This window comes from Enhydra lutris, unplaced genomic scaffold (assembly GCF_002288905.1).
Source record: "Enhydra lutris kenyoni isolate GAN:26980312 unplaced genomic scaffold, ASM228890v2 scaffoldscaffold60, whole genome shotgun sequence".
Classification (NCBI taxonomy): domain Eukaryota; kingdom Metazoa; phylum Chordata; class Mammalia; order Carnivora; family Mustelidae; genus Enhydra; species Enhydra lutris.
In genome coordinates, this window is record NW_019154144.1 from 1466742 (window position 1) to 1492948 (window position 26207).

Sequence of the window (26207 nt, forward strand, 5' to 3'; positions counted from 1 at the left end):
AACTGGGTATTTACCCTAAAGATACAAACGTAGTGATCCGAAGGGGCACGTGCACCCGAATGTTTATAGCAGCAATGTCCGCTATAGCCAAACTATGCAAAGAACCTAGATGTCTATCAACAGATGAATGGATAAAGAAGAAGTGCTATATATATATACAATGGAATACTATGCAACCATCAAAAGAAATGAAATCTTGCCATTTGCAATGACGTGGATGGAACTAGAGGGTATTGTGCTTAGCGAAATAAGTCAATCGGACAAAGACAACTATCATATGATCTCCCTGATATGAGAAAGTGGAGATGCAACATGGGGGGTTGGGGGGATAGGAAAAGAATAAATGAGACAAATGGGATCGGGAGGGAGACAAGCCATAGGAGACTCTTAATCTCACAAAACAAACTGAGGGTTGTGGGGGGGGAGGAGGGGGAGGGAGAGGGTGGTTGGGTTATGGACATTGGGGAGGGTTTGTGCTATGGTGAGTGCTGTGAAGTGTGTAAACCTGGCGATTCACAGACCTGTACCCCTAGGGCTAATAATACATTATATGTTTATAAAAAATTTAAAAATTAAAAAAAAATGATTGACTGAAATCCACATGGAAAAACAAGATTAGTTTTGATGCACTACTTGAAGAAAATAGGAAATTATACAATATAGCCGTTAACATTATTCAAACTTTTATGGGCATTGGCTCTTAGATGTGCTTCAATTGCTAGAAAATTAACTTATGTGAAACACCTAAGTTCCCCAGTGATGCCAAGTAATGAGGGTCACTGAACTTTGGCTCTGGATTAAATTCACAAATGATAATGTGAGTGAGATATTTGAAGATTAGGTTCTAAATTGTGCATAGATCCTACTGTGAAAGCCTTTCCCTACAGAATTTCAAAGAACTCAAAGTAGAGTGAAGGTAGCCCAAGAAGAACAACATACTAGAAGTTCATTCCCCAAATTAGACCCAAAGCAACAGCTTTGCTGTAGCAGTTGGGTTGGACAGGATTTTTTTTCTTTGAATTTCTACAACAAACAATCCTACTCTGCTTACTGGGTACCTGGCATTTTTTTTAAAAGCCCTTTGCATAGATCTGCTAATTTACTTCTCATAACAGCAACTCTGAGTTAGGTACTACCATTGTCCCCATTTTACAGAAGGCAGAACCGAGGCACAGAGAGATTAAGTAACTCAGGTTCACCCAGTTGGTCAGTCTAGCTTCACATCCAGAGAGTCTTGCTCCAGAGTTCCTGCTCTTAACCTTGCTCTGGGCTGGCCTCACTGTACCTTTTCAGCTCACTTTTGGATTGCCTGTCTCCTTTGCTTCTGCCCTAAGTCCACACAGAAGGTGTTCATGGGATTTGTCTTTAATGCCCTTTGTCCTAATTCAAATCCCCGTCCTTTGCCTGGTCTGCACCAACTGTTTATTCTGCCCCTGCGCAGCTTCTCACAGGACTGTCTCACATTTGACCTCGCCATCATCTCTGTCTTTGTGTATCGTGCTGAAATTCAAGAGCCCCATGCGAGAGCATCCATTTGACCAGGGCTAACTCACTTTCCTGGAGGAAGCAGGATGGGGAGTTCCCTTCTTTTGCCTCTTGAATGGGATGGAGATTCTCTACCTCCACCGAGACTGACAGCACTGAGAATTACTCCAAAATAGGAAGTTTGTCTGGTTCCCAGCAGGCAGAAATGATGACAAATATCCCTGCAACAGTGTTGCACAAACATTTTTGTCTGCAGCCCAGAAAGGATATGCATGTACACACACATACACACATAGTCTTAGCTGAAAAAGTATCCAGGAAACAATACTTACCCATGGCTATTACATTCTCATTTTTTAAAATGTGGGTCATGACTTACTACATTGACTTCACTTTGAAAATCTTGCCCTACCGTGTTTTCTGTGCAGTATATTCAGAATACTTACAATAAGTAGCTTTATGCACAAAATGCTTACTTATGTACAAGACCTTTTTTACAACTCTGCTCTTTAAGTGACTGTCAAGTAGATCCTGGAAGAATGATACTTATTGCCTTGACACCAAAATAGACAAAAAAGAAGAAAGTATGCATCTGTTGTGTAATGGAAAGATACACTTTGTGGTTTCCAAATAGAAATCCAATTGTATCATCAAAAAGTACCCAATATCGGGGCGCCTGGGTGGCTCAGTGGGTTAAAGCCTCTGCCTTCGGCTCAGGTCATGATCCCAAGGTCCTGGGATCAAGCCCCGCGTCGGGCTCTCTGCTCCACAGGGAGCCTGCTTCCTCCCCGCTCTCTCTCTGCCTGCCTCTCTGCCTACTTGTGATCTCTGTCTGTCAAATAAATAAATAAAATCTTAAAAAAAAAAAGTACCCAATATCATAGTTCAGAATGTTTGTTTGTATGCTCTATAGGAAAGTTTAAATCCAGGACCATTGCTAGAAAGTAGCAGGGTTTTAATTTCTCATGCCTATTAAACAGCAATATTCATTTCACCAAATATGACTGGGAACCTGCCCTGGATGAGGCCGTTTGCCAGTGTTTGAGGGAGACAGAGATGAACTGGGCAGATCTCTTGGTCTCAAGTTGATGAAACTCTAGTAAAGAGACAAGGATATAGAAAATAGTTGTACCAGGTAGAAAGCAATCTGGATCATGAGAAAGGAATAAAGAAAATGCTTAGGAATTCTGTGGAACACGGGTGCCTGGTTCTTGATAGAGGTTCTGAGGCACAAAGGAGTTGGAGTTCAGCACGTGGAAGAGGGATTTCCCTGTCACCTGGTGTGCACCTTGATGTGGCTGATGAGGTCATGGGGACGCCACAGACTTACAGACCAGGGAGGGGGAAGGGCATTCCTGCAGTGAGGATTTCCATCTTTGGTTGGTCCAAGCCCCTGTGGAGGCTGAGAGGGATGTGGAAGTTTGGGGGACAGGAAAGGAGGAGTACCAAGCCCAGAAGTCAGAGTGGGGCTACAATTCACAAACACAGCTTGGAGGGCAGTGCTTGCCCACCCCCACTCTCACCCCCATCAGAAATCACAAGTTTTATCTGTGGTTCAACAGAGATTAATGGAATGCCTATTCCTGGAAAGGTCTGGTAAAGGGATTTCCAGATGCTGAAAGGCAAGGATGCCACCTCACCAAACAACCAGGTCTTGAGAACAAAGCAGGGTGGGGAGGTGTGGAAGGTCGGGCACACACGGAAATAACTATGCACAGTCAGGACCGAAGGGAGTAAGTGCCGTGAGCAAGGCATAGCCACAAAGTGTAGGCCCTTGGCCTCTGGTCACAATCAAGCGGGGAACTTGGCGTTGGCAGGAGCACACAGGGCTTATTATGGTCTCCGTGTTACAGTTGGCACCCTGTTTCTCCCTAACCAAAATTAACCTAGTACTGAGTACCTAGTATTCATCAGAGTGTTTGCAGGTACTAAGACTCTGCTAGGCACAACATCTGCTCTCCAGGAAACGTGTGCCATGGAGAGAATGTTGAAAAGGAATGGTATTATAAAATCTGTTCTTTCAAAATGAAACTATTTCTCTGTCCTGGCAGATGGCCCATGGTGCCAGTTCTTGTCTTCTCTGATTATAGTCCATCATTTCAAAGATGAGATTCTGCCTAAGGGACACATTGACCAGTGCCTTACCGTACAGGGGAGCTCATCTCTGGAACTGAAACTAAATGTTCGTCCTGTGTCGAATGGGCTGTGTAAGTTCTAGAGCGGGGCAGAGTGACAACAGAGGCAGAGGGGAGGTGGAGGCAAGTGCAGCTCTAGAGCTGAGGCTGGGAATGGGCCCAGAGAGGGAAGAGCAAGGGGAAAAGGGAGGATGCTCAGAGCCGCTGCAAAAGTTAGGTGTGAATCCAGGGCTCTTTGCTCAGATGCTGATAGGAACAAGCAAGAACACACAGGATCTGAACTTGCTCTTGTACCTGTGGGCGTTACCTTTTCTGTTGCCTAGTCAACCATCAGCCATGAGGCTGTCCATATTTTTCTCACGCGGTGCAGTAATAGCATCATTTATTTAATCCCCACCCCATGTGTTACATGTCTTACTTCCAGCCTCCCCAGAACGTGCTACTACTAGCTGCTATTTTAGTCTACATTAAAATGCAGTTGAGGAAACAGGCTGATTGGCAAGCAATGACGTAGCCAGAGGATGACAGCAACCGATCCAAAGCACAGGGTGCCATACTCGAGAGGACCTTATTCCTGCTTCCAGAGGACTAGAGTTTATGTTCGTGGTGGTCACATGGCATTCTGACAATAGGCAGATATTTATTATCTTTCTAAGGGATGATACAGGGGTCTTCTGGGTAGCATGACATCTGATAGACCATGCTGGTAATTCAGAGATATTCTGAGTTGCCACTCCACTCCAGGCAGCTGGAAAGTGTTAAAATTTGATGTAGGTGGATCCAAATCTATGACTGTCTTCTGAAATTGTGACTTCCTTAAATAATCCGAGCGTTCCTTCAAAATCCACTCACTGAGCTCAGGGACAGGAAGAATGCCATCTCAATTCACCTGTTCAGGTCACTAGTGAATCTAGGGTCTGCTGTTCTCTGAGCAAACCTGAATTTTGAGTGTTTTTCCTCCTGCTGACTCAGCTTCAGCTTCAGCTGTCTTGTTGTTTCGGTAACAACAGCCAATCTGTGGGTTTCTGGGCATCCAGTAGAGCGATCGCCTTAGATCACTTAATTTTAAATTTAGATGAAAACTGAAAAGTCACTCTGTGGGTCTTTTTAATGAGTGTGTAACTTTAGTTCTTTATTAAAATGTTCTAAATCTTCACACTTGGCTTCCGTTTTCTTTAAATATTCCATAAGGAATCTGTGGTTTAAAATTTTTAAACTTTTATTATAGCGATAGAAAGCTTATAACAAGAAAGGGCAGTCCGCTGCCTGCCTTCTCTATTTCAAACCCTACTCCAAAGAGGCAACAGACTTCAAATCATTTTGTGGTTCTTCTAATCTCCAGCCCCACCATTGTCCAAATATGATCTCCTTCTGGATCTTCTCTTGGGTACCATCCATTGGTTGCTCCTCACAGTAGTGGGGAGTTCAGCTCCCCTACTGAAGACTCCCATGCTTTCCCTTTCCCCAGTCTTCCAAAATTTGGGTAAGTCAGCAGTGACTCTGTACATGATTACATATAATTGACTGATGAGCCCATTAGCATACTATGATGATTCCTTTCTTTTCTCATGTCACTTTGGCTCCTTCAGATTAATACCAGCCCCATGGGGGCTTGGCCAGTTGCTGTCCAACAACCATCTCCTCTTCTTCCTTGCTGGCTAGAGCCTGATTTTGTTCTGATGTCCACCCCTTTGCACTTGACTCAGTCATTTCTGATATTGCCAAGCCTGTCACCATGGGCCACTTCCCTTGCCCTCCACGGGGGGAGCCTGTAGGGGTTATTTCTGGGGAAGAGTTCTTTGTTCTTGGACAAACAAAGAAGAAACAGCCTCCCCTGTCAGCTGGAGAAAAGAGTTCTAAGAACTTGCAGAATGCTTAGTAAACACAAATATCCAAACACAACAGGGCCACCAGCTGCATTTTTCTCACATGATCTGCTGCCTATACCCTTCTGCCCCAGTCCAAATGGGTTTATCTCTGGACCTGGGTGCCCTTGTCTTCTTGTGGCTTTCTTTTGGTCCCCCTCTCCTGGATCCCCTGACTTCTTCACATATATATTCATTTTCCAGAAGTATATACTTTAGAGGTTTGGGAAATACATGCATTTGAATTATTGCATGTTTGAAAATGAATTTATTCAGTACTCACACTTGATTTGATAGTTTAGCAAGATATAGAATTCGAAGTAAAATTATTATTGCTTGAAGTGTTAACATCGCTCCCCTGACTTTAGATATTTGTTATTACTGTTTGGAAATCTGTTGCCAGTGTAATTCCTTTTATCTGTGATCTAGCTTATCTCTCTGGAACTTCTCTTTATTCCTGGGCACTAAAATTACATGGTACTGTGACTTGCCAAATGTCAATTTTTATTTTCTAGACTATTGGTGAGCCTTTCTAAACTTGTGTTCTTTGGTGCCAAGAATTTGGTGCTAAATTTGTTCTGTTTCTTTGGTAATTTTCACCCTGTGTTTTCTTCTTTTTCCTTTATTTCTGCATTTCTATTAGAATTTAGAGCTTCTACTTTGGTGCACTAACTATTCTGTCTTTGTTAGTCTTTCCTTTTTGGGTTCTAATTTCTGAGAGATTTCCTAGATTTTATCTTTAAAGCTTTCTATTGACTTTTACACTTTAATTTATTTTTCATTTTTATGAGCTCTGATTTTTTCTTTGTCCCTTTCTTGTTTTATAGACACTCGTATCTCTAAGGGAATTAACTAGAACTTTGAAATGTTCTCTTTTGTTCTCCACCTTGCGAATGGATAAATAAACTGTGGTATAGTCATACAGGGGACTACCACTCAGTAATAAAAAGGAACAAACTATTAATACATTTAATAATGTGGATAGATCTAGAATGCAGTATGCATTCTGTATGAATATTAATATTCATATAATCACAACAAAGTATATTAATAAAACACTATTATTAACAACAAAACACTATTATTAACTAACACTATTAGTAATGATGCTATTATCTACATTTGTCACTCCTTTGTCACATTCCTCACTAAAAGTGAGGAAGCCACACTTCAAAGGCTACATGCTTTAGGACTACCTTTGTATAAGATTTTGGAAAAGGCAAAGCTACCAGGATGGAGAATAGATCAGTATTGGTGGTGGAGAGGCTGAATGTAAAGGGGTGACATGAGAGAATTTTGGGGTGGTACAACTGTAATGTATTTTGATTGTGTTGATGGCTACTCTGCAGGTGTCAAAACTCAGAACTATACCTCAAAAGTGGATTTTATTTATATAAATTAAAACGAGTTTTTAGAAGGTTTCCTTCTTTTTTGGGTATTTTTTAAATGCCTTGTCTTTTTTTTAATCAGATGCTCTCTTACATGTTTGGGAATTCTTAGCTGCTCATTCATATTTAGGAATGAGATGGACATCTGGAGCCACGCACTATGTGTCGTATGCCCTTGCTGTCCCTCGGGTGTTGAGAGCATGGAGATGAAAAGTTATAAAGTTATAAAATATTTACAAACGTGTATGCGTGTGTGCAGACACAGACACACATGGGATTCCAAGCAAAGAAGTAGGGAATCACTGCTCCCTAAATTTTCATTTTCACCTTCATTGTTCTTTGGGTTTTCCTTTTCTTTTCTCTTATCTTTTCTCCCCTGGCCTCCTTGGACTCAAAATCTGGCTCTTGGCAGGGAATGGCAAATTTGTATCAATTGTCCAGTATTATTTTGTTCTTTTTTCATTAATGAGAGGACCTGTCATAGAGGGCTACCACTCTCCTTCCCTCTTCTCCGACAGGATCTCAGGCTGCAGAGCTTTACTTCCTCAGGCTAGTGCCACTCTAACTTCCTTCCCCTGGAGTCCAGCTGGTCACCACCACCTGCTCTCAGGAGCCCTGTGCCCAGCTGGTCTGCGTGGTCAGGAAGCTGCTGGGGAGGGGTTTTCTTCTGATTTGCTCACGGCACCTCGACTCCTGTTGAGGTCAGAGAGTAGTCTCATGGAGAGCAGTGTCAAACAATTTCTTGTTCTCTCCTGCCCTTTAGAGATCTCTCCACACTTTAGTTTAGGAAGGGCCCCTACTAGTAAAACTGAAACAAATTTCTCTGTTCAGGAGGAGGCTAGTCCGTGTGTAAATATGCTAGTCCCAGAAATTGGATGGAGGACTGCCTGGGTTGCTCTTGCAGCCTTGGAGAGCTGCCCAGGTCAGAGGAGAAGTGCCCAGGGACACTGGGCCAGGGGCCTTTCTGGAAGCTGTCAGAACCATGCATCAGGGGAGGCATTTTAACACTTTGCTCCCTTTTCCACGCCACACAGATCATACATAGAAGAGGATGTGACTGTGAATCAATGAGTAGCTTCTTGGCAGTTTTATTTGAAAGATAAGCATGAGACTTAATGGCATTTCTTTGAAAGTCTTGGATTGAAATAGATTTGGGGGTATCTCATGTTATTTAACAGTGAATTTCTAAACTGTGACTTTAGATCTTAAAAACATGCCCATTAAAATTCTGCTTATTCAAGTTTGTTCTTTCTGGGAATGTTTGATTTTTGTTGCTTATGAAATTTACCTGTTTTGATCATTAGGATGCATGAAGCCTGTGCCTTACCCCGGAAATGCCAGCGAGGCAGCTTTCCACCCTGGGATTATAGGTTGGGCCTGTTTGAATACACATGGACATGTTACTCTGAAAGAAAGCTATCTTGAGTTTTGTTGGGAATATAAGGGTTTGCTTGTTTTTGTGGGTTTTTTTGGTTTTGTTTTGGGGTTTTTTTTTTTTGTTTTTTACTATTTTTCTTCAAGTTCTGCTGAAATGAGGATTCCATCACATCCACTAAAGCAATATCATTTCTTTATCTCAGTTGTATAGGAAAACTACTCATTCTTCCCTGCATATATCATTCATTTCTCTTGCATGTTTCGAGGCCAAATGGGTTCCAAACTAAGTGATATACTCTTTCCTTTTCTGTTTATCTTCATTTCTTTATCTCTCCTTTAAAGATAAAGACATTCTGAGCATGGTGATCCAAAATGCCTTGTTGTTACATAGCGTAATTAATGAACATACAGAGACATGGAACAAAAAGCCCTGGAGCATGAAAGTAAATACCTTTTCGTGCAGTTGGAGGGTTTTGCAGGTCACCGTGCTGTTCATGTATCTGTCTCTGGTTGTTTGCAGACTTCTTTTGCTTGGGCTGCATCTGGGTGTTAGTTTTTAGCCTTATCCTTCTAGCTATCTAGTTCATATGACAGAAGATGGGTTATGTGCTTCTGATGAAAGAAGAAATTCATTTTCCAGAAAGAAAACGATTTGAAAGAGCCCCATCTTCAGTGACCCAGTGAGGGCTTTTGAGCTGGAGGTGATTCTCACTTTATCCCTGATGAAGTTAGAAAGATTTCTCGCTTCCTTTCAGAGAGCAGACAATCCGAGGCGTACAGGCTGCGGTCCTGCAGATAAATGAGGGTCATGTACCATTGCTGTCAGGAATGTTGATGTCCGTTCTCAGGGCCTACCCACACACACAGAAGAGAGTTTAGGGTGTACAGCGCAAGCATGCTTACTAATCTGAAATAAACCCATTTGGAGAAGCTGGCTTGAGTGGGGCCTAGCAGAGGAGTTTGAGGAAGTAGCTGCATGCCCTCTCAGTGTCCATGAAGTTAAACCATACCCCTGGCCCCCTGCCAGGAATCAGCTTCTCATCCTACCTGTTCAGGTAGATTTAAGGATTCTCCTGTAACTCAGTGGCCCATCATCCACCTTGTAGAAGAAGACTGGGCTATAAAACTTAGTAGCAGGAAAGAAAGAAGGGAGCAGGTTTTTGAAGAATGGTCACATAAGGTATTTGTGGTTAGAAATGAAGCAAGAACTCTATTAAGGAATATCAGAGTGTTACATGAGTACTTGGGCAGGTAAGTAAGAAGAGATCCTCTAAGAGTAGGTCCTCAGTTGCTTTCCAGGGCCAGGCAGTGAAGCAGCCAGGTGTGTGTTAAAAGGCCAAATAGCCACTGGAGGAGAAAGCACATTCCCTGAAAGCGTACACTTGAACTCGATATTTGAAACATTCCTCCAACAAGACTATAACAAAACCCCTCGTCTGACTGAGCCCTTGGGATGCCAGTGGAAATGCTTATATGTAAATATGTTTCCATTTTCTTAAATCAAAAAGTATTTGATTTAATGTCTAGATTTAATGTCTCTGTCTCTTTTTAGTTTCCTATTAATAAACACAAGCACCTAATAATGTTATTGCAAGAGTTTGGAACCTATCTAGTATTTTGTAGATAGAATATTAGTCTTCAGGATATCAGCTTTTCTCAGCAGTCTCAAAGAACAGCGGAGAATTTACCACCAGCTCTTGACAGTCAGATTCAGTCGTTCTTGCTACCTTTTGAAACTGCCAGTTTTTTAAACTAGATGACAGCATTTTCTTCCTTCACCAGAACAGATAAGCTTGTTTTTCTAGTAAGCAGATAGGAGAGCCATAGATAATCCCTGGCTTCATTTCAGCTGTTGTTCTGTCCCCCTTCCTCATGAAATCCTTTCTGGAGCAAGCAGATTTGAGTTTCATAGAGCCTTCTTTTTCTTTTCTTTCTTTTCCTTTAGACTTGGAATTCTTTTATTTTTATTTTCATTTTATTTTATTTAAATTCAGTTAATTAACATTTGGTATATTACTAGTTTTAGAGGTAGAGGTCAGTGATTCAGCAGTTACATGTAACACCCAGTGCTTATTACATCACATGCCCTCCTTAATGCCCATCACCCAGTTACCCCATCCCATTCTCACTTACCCTCCCTCCTGCAACCCTTTTTTATTTCCTATGGTTAAGAGTCTCTTGTGGTTTGTCTCCTCCCCACCCCGATTTCATCTTATTTTATCTTTTCCTCCCTTCCCCTATGACCTTCTGTTTTGTTTCTTAATTTTTACATGGGATTGAAATCACATAATTGTCTTTCTTTGATTGTCTTATTATTTCACTTAGTGTAAAATACCCTCTAGTTCCATCATGTCATTACAAATGGCAAGATTTCATTTTTTTGATGGCTGCGTAATATCCCCCCCCACACACACATCTTTTTAATCCATTTACCTGATGATGGAGATCTGAACTCTTTCCATAGGTTAGCTGTTGTGGACATTGCTGCTATGAACATTGGGGTGAGGGTGCCCTTTCGAACCACTATGTTTGTATCCTTTGGATAAATACCTAGTAGTGCAATTGCTGGAAACCTTCCTTTTCTTGGCTCTTCACCAGTGGGGGAAAACAGGTTAAGAGATGGTAAGGAACTGGGTCACTGGGGGATGAAGAGGGACATGTGACCCCAGCATCACCTACAAATCCAAAACCCAGGCCTTGAATGCCACAACATTTCTGGTGTATGTGTGTGTCTGGTGGCTGGCTGGAGTCTTTGTCAAACCATCTACACACGTGCGCACACATACACACACACACACCCCACATGCATACATTCATAAATTGGAAGAAGGGGCAAAGATCTAATTTTCTCCAGCCCCTCATTGCTTTCTTCTTGCTGTTATGTGGTGCTTAGAATTTGTCTTGTCTTTAACAGCATATTTTATTACACCCTGCGTTGCTTTTATTACCACTGTTATTAGCTGTGTATACATTGTATCCCCTTTCCCTCAGAAGATCGCAATTTCTCTGAGGATTAGGACCTTTCTTTTACTTATCTTTTATTTCCTGTTGTTCCCTGTCCTGTGTTTTTTATCAACTGATGCTCAGTCAGTTGGATGTGTCTCAAAGCCCTTTGAATTCTTGTCCCTGTTGCCTTTTTTCTCTCACCTTCCTCTCCCCCGTTTCAGGGAAGCTGCAGTTCGTAGAAGGGGGCTGAGTGCTAGACTGGACGTGGGGAGCCCGGCCCCCACACGGCTGTGACAGGCCTCAGTTGGTGGACTTGGACTAAGTCTCTCTGGGCTGCAGCTTCCTCATGTAAAAATGAGAGGTTTGAACTAATTAATGTCTCTGTTTCTTTCCATCTCAAATACTCAGTGATATTCTGTGATGGATACATGCTCAGCAAGGCATCGCCCAGGGAGCTAAGTAAGTTAGAAAAGATTCCATTATGATATCATATTAATAACCGAACAATGTTTATTGAGTGCCTATGGTGTGTTGGACACTGTCCCGGTCATTGTGGATCCGTGGTGAGCAGGGTGGTTATGATCCATATTGCATGGAGCGTATGTCCTGTTGGGAGAGGAAGACACTGAACAAACAAACATGTAGAATAACTAAGGTGGGCTGTGGAAGAAGCAGGGACTATAACTGGGGGCAGAGGATGAATCTTATGGAAAGCCTGTCTGGGGAGGCACATTTAGGACCAGCCCGATACATAAGAAGGGTCCAGCTATGTGGAGGGCCAGACATGGAGTGTGGAAGCAGGGAAGAGCCATGCAGAGTCTGTGGACAGGCTGCAGGGCAGAAGTGTGGGGAGGGGTTAGGTTTCATAGGGCCATGCAGGGCCACACAAGTTCAAGCGAGGGTGACATGGGAGGGCTTTGTGGCAGTGAAATGAGCATTCACATGCCAGCATATCACTCTGGATGCCTTGTGAAGGCGAAATGGCTCATTAGAGAAGCAAGACTGGAAACCAGGAGATCTGGTAGGAGATTTGTAAGTGGCATATTCAGGAGATGATGTGGTGGCAGAGAGGGAGAAAAGTGGATGGGTTGGTAAAGACCTTGGGAAGTCTATGCGATAGCCTTCAGTGATGGGTGGTGTGTGAGTTAAAGGAAACAGACAAGGAAGCTTTTAGATTTCCATCTTTGGCAAGGAGGTAGGTGATGGCATTAATAATCCAGAAAGGGGAGTGCTGGGGAGGGCTGGAGATGGGCACTGGGAGGCAGGGGGTGGCCAGGAGGTCTTTTGTGTGGCCCTCATTCCCTGGAACGGTCCTTAAACATTAATACCTCGTTCTCTCTTTAAAGAGAATTTCTAGAATTCTGAATTCTGAAAAGAGCTTGTCTCCCACGTTTACTGTAAAAAATAATTTCACTTTAGGACGCCCGGATGGCTCAGTCAGTGAAGTGTCCAACTCTTGATCTCAGCTCAGGTCTTGATCCCAGGGTCATGAGTTTGGGCCCCACATTGGGCTCCACACTAGACATGGAGCCTTCTTAAAAATTATAATAATTTCACTCCGGAGATATGTAGTGTGAGAGAAGAAATGCAAATGGCATATGAAATGTAACCTTCCCAGAGGTAAAGTAATAAAATGACAAGGCTTTTCTTTTTAGACTTTCAACTTCAAAAATTGATGATTCCACAGAAGCGTGGCATGGTTGCTTAAGAGCATGGACGGGGCTTCAGGTCCCGAGCCTTCCACTTATTTTCAGAAGTTATTTCACCTCCATCTGCCTCAGTTTCCCCATCAGTAAAATGAGGTGATGATATCTAGTTAGAGGATTTTTCTGGACTAAATGCAACAAAGCATTGAGAACAGCACCTGGTAGCAGTAAATGCTGTTCAAGTGTTGAAAATGAATTCCCCATGTTGAGCAAACGATATCCAATTAAAAAATGCTTTGGAATCCTTCCTGTGTGCCAGCCACTGCTCTAGGCTTTAGGGTAGAGCGGAGAACAGAGGAGCAGGGGCCTGCTCTCCCAGAGCTTATGTGGGATGAAGGGAGGCAGATAGTAAACAGACAGATAAACTCAAGGGTCAGGTAATCTTGGGTGGCAAGAGGTGTGTTCTCCACAGGGTGACCATGTGTTCGGCTTATGGTTGGTGTCACGGCATTCTATGTGGTTTGGCATGTTTGAGTTCTCCAAAGGGGTCCAGTGTCACACCAACACTTGTACGTGAACGCTCTAGTATCTTTATTTGTAGTTGCCCAACCTGAAAATAACCCAGATGTCCCTCAGCTGGAGAACAAATTATCCAGCTGTGGTACAGAGCATGGAAACTTATTTAGCCCTGAAAAGGAACTGACTGCTGACAGACGAGGCTCCGTGTTGAATCTCAGATGCACAGATGAAGGTAGACACAAAGTCTGCATACTGTGTAGTTATGTTTAAATGACATTCTGGAAGAGGAAAACCGTAGGAACAGAAACCAGGTGACTGGTTGCCAGGGGCTGGGGATCATGGAATGGTTGGCTTGCACAAGGGCTTTGGGAGTTTTTAGAGCTCGCAGATTGTGTTGGTAGCGGTCACAGGATGGTATACGTTGGCCAAAATTGCAGAACTGTGTGGTAAAAAGAGTGAATTTCACTTTTTATAAATAATACTTTAATTTAAAAAAAAAAGAAAAAATTCATAAGCAAGAAAAAATTGCCCCTATTTGAATGGTAAGTGATCTGGTCATTGTAGTTACAAAGTTTTGAGAGAGAGGAGTTGGAACAGGAAATAGGAAGGGAGAGATAGACTGAACACTGAGACATTTATCTTGAGAGCCATATGTCTTCATTTTATTACAGGGCATCCATAAGTGCCAGGCACTGGCATATAGTCTAGGCACGGGAGATGTACCTGTAAACAGAACAAAACCCCTCATGGAGCTCAGAGTTGTGTATTAAAATGCTGTACTAATGCTGTAATATGTATTGGCTAATTGAATTTTAAAAATTAAGAAAAGGAATAGATCCTAGGAAAATAAGGGATTCAATAGACATAAGCATTTAGTAATTTTCTGTGAAAAACTATTTTAAAAGGCAAAAGCTGAAAACAAAGTCTAAACAACAGGGAGATTGCTGGGTAAATTATGGTAAAAGTCACCATTTTTAAAAAAGATTTTATTTATTTATTTGACAGAGTGAGAGATCACAAGTAGGCAGAGAAGCAGGCAGAGAGAAAGGGGGAAGCAGGCTCCCCGCTGAGCAGGGAGCCCGCTGTGGGGCTCAATCCCAGGACCCCGCGATTATGACCTGAGTTGAAGGCAGAGGCCTAACCCACTGAGCCACCCAGGTGCCCCAAAAGTGACCATTTTAAAAAATGATAAAGAATATTTAGTATACGTATTTATGTGAGGATGTTATCCATGACATGCAAAGTGAAAAATTGGAGTTATAGAACTCATTCCCTGAGTATTAAAAAAAATCTGGGGTACTGAATGTCAAACTCTGTTCTTAGGGTGGGAGTAAGGGACTTTGATATATTTAACTTCTTTTTTAATACAAGATCCATTTTTTTGATAATTGGCAATGTTGTAAGCATTTCCATTTTGGAAAAAAATCATCTAAGGAAAAAAAAAGCAAAGTGAAATAATTATTAAGCATAATAGGCAAGAAATGAACACCCTGTATTTTCTGGGTGAAATTCTGTCTTGCAGGGGAAGAATTCATTTTTTAAGGGGAAAAAAGAATACTTTTTGTTGGCAGATGCAAATGAGGCTTATTGTAGAGAAAGATGCAGTGTTTTTATTGGAGAATCCTTAGTTATCAGTTTAATGTTTTGCTTAAATATATGATTGATCTAACCTACAAAATGTCAAGTTGCCCCTTTTCTTGGATCTCTATAAAGGGGCACATAGCAGCAATTCACTTATATGTATTTTCTTCTTCACTCCTTTTTACTGAAGTAAAATAAAAATAAAATAGCCTCTGCTACCCCCCCCCCCAAAATACATATATATTCTTTCTGAGCACAGTCTTGTTTCTGTATTAGAATAAAATGTGATGTACTACTCATGTGATGTACATCGATAAGGAGAGTAAAGTAGGCTCCAGAGAGCTATTATTTTTTTACATGATTCCGCGTGCTTTCACAGAATTCAGCACCACAGATAGCTACAGCATCCCCAAACACATATTTACCATTCCTCAACCAGTAATTCAACCTGTAACCACATTGTAGTGAAACAACTTGTAACACATTTGGTCGGCTGTGCATCACCTTTTAGGATGCCTATACTGTGTCTGTTGAAAATAAACACGGCCTTATGATAGGACCAAGAACCTGGCTGTTGTTAAGCAATTACAGTTGTAGAAAAGGCAGACGAACTTTCTAAGGCAGATGAATACATTGACTTTGTAAATATTTGCAAGTAACTTCACATAAAATTAGCCTACTAAATGTGGGTGGAACATTATATACCCCAAATCTCTGGTCCATAAAAAATGTCAACTGAAATTTGAAATTTGGGATTTCGACTATTTTGCCTTGTTGTTATATTTACTGTTAAATATTGGGTCCCTATCTTAATATATTTTCCTTAATATATATTAATATATTTCCTGAAGTTCTGAAGGATAATTTATCACATGGTAGGAGTTGCAGCTGAAGCTTCTTTGGCAGATACATTTTATTAAGTTGGATGGAATTGTGTTTATATTCAAAGGCACAGTGCTTGAATATTTATGTGAAAATTCACACACTGATACAGCATTCTGTGGCAGACCTGGCAACTAAAGGAGGCTGTGCAACACTGTTTTACAGTCTTTTAAAACCCAGCTCCCTTTTTAATACCATGAAAATCCCCTCAACTTTATTTTCAAATTAAATATTATAGCAAATATAAATCAGATAATGATGATCAGAATGTATTTTTCTACATAATCTCCCTTGAATATTCTGGTACAATCCTCCTGGGGTGAGGGTACCTAATCAGTTACTTTCTGGGAAGGGTGGCCTTAGAATCTCCATCTTAGAAGACTGAAAAGGAAAAAAAAATAGAGCCTGTGCTTTCCTGAAAGTGATTTAAACATGAGCTCTGGTTGAGAAGAGATTTCTTCATCCCGAGTGCCTGAGTCCTGTGTGCCTGTCCCAGACACTCCATGGGAAACAGAAGTGTCTGAGCTGTTAGCCTCCCAGCTGGTGAGCTCACAGCTTAATAAAGAAATTAGCATACATATGTAACTATAATAAAAATAAGTCACATGTAACTAATAAAAAGGTACACTTAACTATAAGAAAATAGGATATACATAACTATCATTTAAAAAGCATAGTTTCATAGTGCTAAAAGGAAAGATCTGGGGATTCATGGCATGGAGACACAGTATCTAGCCTCTCGACCTTCTTGGGAGGGGAGAGGGAAAATTTAGGAAAGTTTTCACAGAGAAGGTGGCCCTTGAGCTCAGAAGGTGAAGCTCTTGGGTAGAGGGTGTAATTTTAAGTAGAAGAGCAAGGGGGATTAAGTCTGGAAGCATATATGGGCCCAGCAATCATCAGACCTTGAATGTCAGGCTGGGGAGTTTGTCATTCAGCCACTCCTGATCGTGTTAGTGGGTGGCACAGAGGCGCTGGGTCTACTGAGTTTCTCTTTATCTGAGAATGCCTTTCCTGCTGTGCTGGGCAGAACAAACACGGTAACAGGAAATTGAAGTGCATGCTGGATGAAGAGATTGCGTAGGAGCATGACAATGTTATTAGTTCACTTAATGATTCAGAAATGTAAATGCATCAACCAAAAGAGTTCTGGATGAGATGGTCAAACCCGTCATGGGAGATTGTGAGCTGGGCAGAGCTACAACCATGACTGATTGATAAAGACGGGCAAAGACATTTTGTTTGTTGGCAAGGGGTCAATGTAGTGCTGAAACTACATCCTGGTGAACCTGATGTGGAGTTCATGTTGGATTTTAAAGAGCACTATTAACTGTTGAGTTATGAGTACCGAGAAAAATGAACAGTGATCCGCAGGGAGAACACTGGATAATGTGTAGAACAGCCTGCAGTAGATTTCTTCGCTTGTGTCTGTTCTCCTTCTCTGTTGGAGGAGAGGCAACATTATAATTATTTCAGCAACACGTTAGACAGAAGTTTCTCCTCTTAGAACATCTCATGGGCAACGTGGGGATGGGTAGTAACTGCCGGGCAAGTGGGTGGAATGGTGCCTGTGTGAACATGCCCCTGGAATGCTTATCAGCAGATGAGGACCATCATGGAATGACTTCTCCCTGGTGCCAGGTGCTGCTGCTTTGTCCCCTGCCCTATTTTGCTGACATTGATATCAGTGAAATGAATAATAATCAGGAAGGCACACGGACTTCTTCAGAGGTAGTCTGAAAACAGAATGGATGGCACATATTTTGGATCAAAAATTAAGGGTGGGCCCAAAAAAATTTAAATAGGATAGAACAGTGGGCCTGGACCAACAAGATGAAATTCCAGAGGTACACTTTTCTGGTCCTACCCATGGATCCAAAAAGCCAGTTACAGATTTCTAGGATTGAGTCTCTGTAGTTTATCGGTGACTCATATGGTACTTTGCCATTTTAACTGATAATATGGAATTAACAGGGTGATTCATGTGGCCTTTCCATGGAAAGGCCACTCTTAGATCATGTGGTTAGAGGTATAACCAGGTGAGCAAAGATCTTGCTTTCCCAAGACCCTGGACGTTGCCCCTAGAGCTGGAATACTGTGTGCAGCTGTGAGTATCCAGGCTTCGGAGGGTGTATATTTAGATGGTGGGAGTGTCTTAAACCTGCTCCAACAGCTGGAAGAATCTAAGTTCTTTAATAAGGAGAATCAGTGTGGAGGAGGGAGGGAACATAGTAGCTCTTTACAGATACCTGAATGGTTGTTTCTGGTGGAAGGATGTATTGTACTGCTCCACAGGTGCAGATCTCCACTCCGGGCTAGTTTGATGGTGGCTCTGCGTGGAAGGCTGATGGGCTGTCAAGAAAGCTGATGGATCTCCTGACACTGGAATTTTCACCCTAGCAATACTTGGAAGGCTGTTAAGCCTCATATAGCTTATAAGCCTATGAAATCTTTAAATTCCTTTTGGAGTTAATTAATGTATTTTTTTCCCAAGATAAAATACCAAGTTACCTCTAAGGTCATCATCTGTAGCTTTTTATAGTAACAGATGTGAAGCACATGAAAATCACATGCCTCACTCTGAGGAAATACACCTCATGGGGGGCGGTTAGCATGGTTGGTTGACATATTTGTATTTCTTATTTAATCACATAGTCCTGTATTATGAGTCTGAATTTGTAGGATCATGTTCTGTATTTTGGGGGAAAAAAGTCTTTATCTTAATAGGGTAACCTGGGTTAAAGTCCAGATCCAGGAAAAATCAAAACCAAAAACTTGTTCACATTGACCCTGTGACTGACTTCTGGCCATATGATGGAACTCTAGGAGGAAGGGGTGAAGCCTGGGAAAAAGGGAAAGAAACAGGAAACCAGGAAACATTACCTCCTGTACATAATTTTGCCTTCTGTAATTGGAGAAGGTTTTTAAATGCTTTTTTTTTCCTTGTGTGAGCTTTCTCTCCTTTTTTTTTTTTTTGTTGTTGTTGTTGTTTCTGGTTTTGCTTTTCTATTCTTTATCTTTATGATAGTGTCTCTTCCTTTTATTCTTACTGTGTGACCTGTATAGTTTCACCAAGAGGCAGCTTTTCCTTTTATTTTTTATTTTTTTAAAGATTTTATTTATTTATTTGACAGAGATCAAAAGTAGGCAGAGAGTCAGGCAGAGAGAAAGGAGGAAGCAGGCTCCCTGCTGAGCAGAGCGCCTGATGTGGGGCTGGATGTGGGGCTGGATGTGGGGCTCGATGTGGGGCTCAATCCCAGGACCCTGGGATCATGACCTGAGCCAAAGGCAGAGGCTTTAACCCACTGAGCCACCCAGGCACCCCAGCTTTTCCTTTTAAAGCTTCCACTTTCTGCATGGATTTTACTTTTCCTGTCTCAGTCCCTGTCCTGCCATTTCTTGGCTGAGTGACCTTGGAAATGTTACCCTCTCTGCGCTTTCATGTCCTTACCCAGAAAGAAAGGAAAAAACGAGGGAATGTTAAGGTCTGTCTCTGGAGGCCATTACAAAGATTAAATAGTCTACCTTAAAATTAAAGACTAAACAAAATTATAATTTAAAATTTAAATTAAAATTTACAAATGTATATTCTAACTGAGAACAATACTTGGCCCCTAGGAATTTCTAGCTTTCCATTCCCTTACCATTTAGTAACGTTTGCTGCTCACTGACAAAAAAGCATCTATTATGTAATTCCTTAAAAATTAAAATACAGCTCTTTCTAGCAAGACAGGGATTTGACACTTGTTTGTTATTATCTAGCAATCACGTTGTGGATTGCTGTGTTCCATACTCTGGTTTTGTTTATCATTGTTGAGAAGAATTCATTTCTTTTTTTTCCACCCCCAGCCTTGATAATTTAAACCTGAGGGCTCTTGGTCTCATGCTTATAATTCCGCCCACAGAGAATTAGAGGCACTACCTTTCTGAGGATGGCCCATGTTTGTGGGATTTCTTGCTCTCCCTGGCTTCCTGTTTTCTGATCCAGAGAGCATACTTTTTCTGATCCAGAGAGCATACTTTTAAACTGCTGTCTTATTGATTTTTCTACATGCTTTTTATATCTGTGCCCAGAGGATATGTGTATCTTCAAGGAAAACACTTTTTAACTTGAATAAAGAAATAAAGATAGGTTCGCTGAGAATCCCTTCTGTGTCAGGGAACTGAGGCTGCGATCAGAGTGTGAGCATCTTTGTTAGGCCGGAGGGCTGTATCCTGGTGGTGCTGGACCCAGGGCACCCCTGGCTTACTGAAAATAGGCCTGGAAGAAGACAGAGAAGGACAAGAGGAATGTGAGAGACAGGGATGAAGGCAGAGGAGGGAGGATGGAGACAGTGCCACAGGAAAGGAACAGAGGAGCAGTATGGCAGGCAACAAAAATGCCTTCGTGTGTGTGTGGGTGTGTGTATTTGGGTAGGATTAGATGGATGTGAGGAAAGGAATAGAAAAATCCACATCAGGATGTTAATGTGTCTTGAGGTGAGAGGAGAAGGGGGCATATAAAACACACAAAACCCCAGTTTATAGGAAATGATCTCATTTATGTAAAAAGTACATGCTTATATAGTAGATGCAAAAGAAATGAAAGAAAACGTTTTATCAGCTGAGGTTCTGGGGGATGCCAATGGTAGGGTGTCAAATGAAAGATCACATTAGGAGATGAGGGGGCTGGGCTGGAGAATAGCATGGAAGGAGCTGCATATTGTGATTTTCAGTCCTGTTCTCAGGTGTTTGTGATGTCATTCTCTGGGTCACATCCATTCATATATATGTATGTGTCTGTATATACATGAATATGTATGTTTGTATGCATGCACATGTAATCTTTTGAATAGATGAAGTTACATAGTAAACAGTGATGAAGGGAGACAGGTGCGTTGCCATGTAACCTAATTCAGCAGAAACACAACAGCCACCTTCCAGGTAGTGTGTACATATGTATTCATGTGTGTTTTTATGGATGAAGAGGAAGGTGTGGGAGACTTTAATGTTGAATCCCCCCGGGGGAATTGGGGATGGAGCAGAACCTTGTTAATTTTCAACTCTCCCATCCCCAGTGCCTAATAAAATGCACTCACAGTGATAGATAAATCAATGTTAGCCTTGAATTGAGTGATTTACCGATGATCCATGAATCTACTTTGATCAAAACTGAAATACTCTTCTTAGATTTAAAGCTCTTTGAGGGCAGAAATAACATTGATCTTCATCATTCACTGATATATTCATTCATTCATGCTACAAATACATATGAAGTACCTAATGCATATGCTAGGTATTGAACAATATTTTCTTCAGTGTCTAGCACATTTAGAAGTTTTTTTTTTAAAGTAAAAATATAGGATGTTGTGACAGTTCATCATAGAAGGACCTAATCTGTTCTAGTGGGTCAGGATGGCTTCTGGAGGAAGAGGTATTCATACTGTAAAATTAAGACCACAAAGGAGTTAGATAATGTTGGGAGAAGAGTCCACATTCTGTGTAGATGGAATAGTATGGAAGAGATGGAAGGGAGGTGCCCGGTAATGCGAAGGATGAAGACAGTGTGCCTGTAGCCTGTAGAGTAAGAAAATGAGTAGTAGGGGGTGCGGCTGGGAAGATGTGTAGGGTCTGGATCATGCAGGCCCTGAAGGCTGGGATCAGATTTCCTCCAAATTCTTACTTTGAAGATTTTCAAACCTGTAGAACAGTCTTAGGTGTTGTAGAGTGGGGCGCCTAAGTTTGCAAATTTTTTGGTACAGTTCCATTCTCTCTCTCTCTCTCTCTCTCTCTCACACACACACACACACACACACACACACACACACACACACATTTTCTCTTTGCTGAACCATTGGCAAGTAAGTTACCATGTGCCATGTCTAAAGGCATGTCGTATTTAAAAGCATGTCTCTTCCAAGGACAAAGAATATCTCTCATACATTCACAATACTGTTATACACCTAAGAAAGTTAACACTGATCAAATACCTTAACCTAATATACAATACATATTAAATCTCTAATTGTCCCAATCATGTCCTTTGCTGTTTTTTTTTGTTTTTGTTTTTGTTTTTTTGAGAGAGAGAGAGAGGGAAAGAGAGAGGGGATGGGGTGGGGAAGGCAAAGGGAGAGGAAGACAGAGAATCTTAAGAATTCCATACTGAGTGTGGAGCCCGATGCAGGACTTGCTCTCACCACCCCAAGATCATGACCTGAGCCAGAGTCAAGAGTTGGATGTTTAACTGACTAAGCTACCCAGGCACCCCTAACTTTTTTTTTTTTTTTTTTAATCTAAGATCCAGTCAGGGAGCACACATTATATGCAGATACACACTGGCAATTTGCAGGTAGGTTTAGGCCAGTTATTTTGTAAAATGTCCATCAATTTAAATTTGCCTGATTATTTCCTCATGATTAAATTGAGGTTGAATGTTTATAGCAAGAATACCACATAGGTGTTGTGAGGCCCTGAGAACTACCTAATATCAGGAGCACATGGGATCAGTTTCCGTCATGGGTGTTAAACTTGATCACTTGGTTAAGGGAGGGATCTACCAGATTTCTCCATTATAAAGGTAACATTATCTTTTTGTAAGAAATGAAGTAATCTTGGGGTGCCTGGATGGCTCAGTCACTTGAGTGTTCGACTCTTGGTTTTGGCTTAGGTCATGATCTCAGGGTCGTATGATTGAACCCTGCATTGGGCTGCATGGTGAGCTTAGAGCCTGCTTCCGATTCTCTCTCTCCCACTCCCTCTGCTTCTCCCCACCCCCAGCTCACATGCACCCACGCTCTCTCTCTCTCTCTCAAAAATAAATAAAAATAATCTGGAGAATGGTACCTTAAGGTCCTGTGAATATCCTGTTCCCCAACAATCTTTCACATAATGTTTTTTAGCGACCATTGGTTGCAAGATAACGATTACTTTGGTGATTGCAAAATGGTGATTTTTTTTTCCTTAACTATATGGCTTTTCTCATGTTAGTTGGTATTATTCTGTGAAGAAGGGCTTTTTCTTCTCCTCCAGCCTTTTCGATCAGTCTCAGTATGAACCTGTGGATTTTTAAAATTTGAATTTAAGATTTAATATGTTTTATAACACATTTCTGACATTAATCATTTTTATGTTTTAATTGCCCTATATTTGGACAGCAGGCATCTTATCGGAAAGGTTTTTGAGAAATTTATGGGCTGAGTGAGTGAAATAATAATATGAAAGTGATGAATAAATCTGTATTTTCCATGCTTTTTTTTCTCCTGAGAATCTCTATTTGTCAGTGCCAACAACACGATTTTATTTTTATTTCTCTCTAGGTCTTATGGACTAATTGGCTCTCATTCGGCAGGAACCTAACAGATAAGTCATTCCGCTGTATGTCAAGACAATGCTTGGTTTTAAGACCGCTCTGAAAATGATTAAAGTAGTATGGCAACGTGACATTGTCAGGAGGCAAGAAGCAGCTTGACAATTTCCTGTTAATCAAATAGCAGCTTGAAGGAAGCCCCTTTCCGTTAAGTAGGACTGCATGGCCAGCAGCCCCCACTGAAGGGCTGAAAATGAGCGTCCCAGTGGCTCCAAAGAAATCATGTTATGCTCAGTTGCGGGACAACAGAAATGGAGTGAAAAATAGTAATGAGAATATCCTAAGTCTGGGAGATACAAATGCCAATCAAATCATGTTGGAGGTCAGTTCCTCTCATGATGAGTCTGAGACACGTGACCGGACAGATGAAATTGGAAATGCAAATTCAAGCGAGCCAGAGAACAGTACCCATTTCAATAAGGAATTCCACCAACTTCAGGGCTTTGGGAAAGGATCGCAGGCTGGCCCTGCCAGCCTGAAAGACTTTAAATATTCCTCGACTGTCCACGGAGGACTCAATGAAGAGCACACAGTGGAGAGAGGCGCAGATATCCTACAGACCCCTCGCAGTGTTCAGGGACCAAGTCTGTCAAGTTGGAGGAACGTTATGGCAGAGGCCAGTCCCGAGGTTTTGGCTACAAGGGACGCCGACCTTCCCCGCCATGCTCCTAAGGATAAGTTGGCAAAGACCCTTGACAATGAGGAATTGCGAAGGCATTCTTTGGAAAGAGCAGGCAGCCCTGCTATGGTCATGGATGGGTCCACGAGGGAGCGTGGCGGGAGCCTGGCCTGGCAGCGTCTGCAGCCCACGCCCCTCGACTCCCCTGAAGCCCCACGTCCTGAGCCCAGGAGTGGGGAGGGGCCGCAGAGGATGTGCATCGCCCCCTCTCCAGGAGCAGCTGTTCCTCGAGCAGACAGCACCTCGGAGGGAAAGAGCGTACGTCATCCTAAACCATCTACCTCAGCAACCAAGGAGACTGCCCCCTCAGAGACCCAGATGGAGGGGGGGCATGGACCGGAAGTTAGCAACGGGAGCACATCACATTCCGCCCCTCCAGAGCCCGGGCCAGATTCAGCTTCAGCCCTGAAGGGAGTCTTGAGTAAGCCAGAAGCACAGTTAGGTCCAGGAAAAGGAGAGCTCAAGCCAGAGCTGAAATTGGTCCCACCCAAGGCTGGGCAGGAGCTCAAGTCAATCCAGGCCAGTCTGGGATGCCCCAAGGAAGGGAGCATGTTACCCCTCGAGAGGAAGGAGCCAGCTGGGAAAGCACAGCAGGAGGCCGTCCCCAGGGCCCTTGGCCTGTCCCAGGGCAGTGGCCACCACACTGGTGTGGGAAGAGGCAGCAGCGAGCAGGACAAGAGAGCAGTCCACCTAGGCGAGGAGGCTTCTCTTCCGACCACCCCTGCACAAGGCCCTGCTTCCTGGGGAGCCGAGAAGCAGCCCACTGGCAAAATGTCATCAGGTGCAGCTAGGAAGTTGGGCGAAGTGGCATCTGCTGGCATTTCAGCAGGCGATGTGCGTGTACCTTTTATTCCTTATGAGCCACCTGACAGCAGGCCCTCAGGCATCAGTGAGGATGGCGCACTGGTCAGTGGGGACATGGACAGTACAGCAGTTTGTACTTCACATCCTTCCATTGGACAGAGCAACACGGGGGTCCCTGAACCCCTCGGCCCTCAGAGCAGCAGCTCAGAAGTAGGGGATAGCAAAGAGACCACTACATCTGTTGCAGAAGATAGGAACCTCCTAGAAAATGCAGCAAAGACTAAAAGTACCCCAGGGGGAGCAGGTGCTCTTCTCAGTGGCCCGGCACCCCTCCACCCAGAGACAACTGTGAATGTGACCCACCAGCCTCCACCACCTAGTAGCAGTGTTCAGGACTCAGGCGCGTTAGGTGCGGATGCCCGGTCACCCTCGGCGGCCGCGCCCCCCACCGATAATGCGCGGTTGTTGGACACCCCCCCGAAAGTGCCTGACAAGAGCACCTGTGTCCCTGGGATCCCCGAGCCTGTCTTCCCACATTCTGAGGACACCCCTTCCTCATGGGAAGGGATGGAGAACCACCAGGTTGAAAAAACAGAAGAAAGGACAGAACCCAAGCCCATCATTCTGCCCAAGCCCAAGCATGTGAGGCCCAAGATCATCACCTACATCAGGAGGAGTCCTCAGGCCCTTGGCCAGGTAGACACTTCGCTGCTTCCGGTGGGGCTTCCTTACGCTCCGCCCACATGTACCATGCCTCTTCCCAAAGAGGAGAAGGCGGCAGGCGGTGAGCTGAAGCCACCTGCCAGCCTCTACGAGAAGTACAAGCCGGACTTGCAGAAGCCGCGGGTCTTCAGTTCTGGGTTGATGGTGTCCGGGATCAAGCCCCCAGGACACCATTTCAGTCAAATGAGTGAAAAGTTTTTGCAGGAGGTAAGAGAATATCATTGTGATGTGACCTTTCAGTCAAACACTGTAAAGTTTGTTACACATTTTCATTGTGAACTGTGAAAACAGAATATCCTCTCTTAGCAAATTGTGGATTTTGATGGACACATGTGCACAGAACTGGATGTCTTAACTAGAAGAGTTGGCAGCCAAGTGGGCATTTTTTTTTAAAGACTCTTTTTTTTTTTTAAAGATTTTATTTATTAATTTGACAGACAGAGATTACAAGTAGGCAGAGAGGCAGGCAGAGAGAGAGGAGGAAGCAGGCTCCCTGCTGAGCAGAGAGCCCGATGTGGGGCTCGATCCCAGGACTCTGAGATCATGACCTAAGTCGAAGGCAGAGGCTTTAACCCACTGAGCCACCCAGGCACCCCCCAAGTGGGCATTTTTGACCAGAAGAGCTTGACGGTCATGATGGGATGTAGCTAACATCTAAGGAGACTCATTTGAATTCCACTCAGCATAATACATGCGAGGTTAGATAAGTATGCATTTCAATTGGCTTCCATGTTTAAACAAGTCAGCATAAGTCTTTTATAAGCCAGATCAAGGGGAGGACAAGGCCAAGATAAATATATTGTTCAAATTGGTCTGACTTCATTCTCTCAGGGGG

The 26207-nt window shown here is 42.8% G+C and overlaps 1 protein-coding gene across 1 annotated transcript in view; it reads left to right on the forward strand.

Annotated features, from left to right (window-relative positions):
* LOC111158574 (microtubule associated scaffold protein 2) overlaps positions 1-26207 on the forward strand; it is a 586722-nt gene that overhangs the window by 149959 nt on the left and 410556 nt on the right. Inside the window, exon 2 of the mRNA XM_022520694.1 lies at positions 23117-25579. Within this exon, the coding sequence (XP_022376402.1) occupies positions 23360-25579 (2220 nt within the window). The 5' untranslated portion in view covers positions 23117-23359. The remainder of the gene's footprint in view (positions 1-23116; positions 25580-26207) is intronic.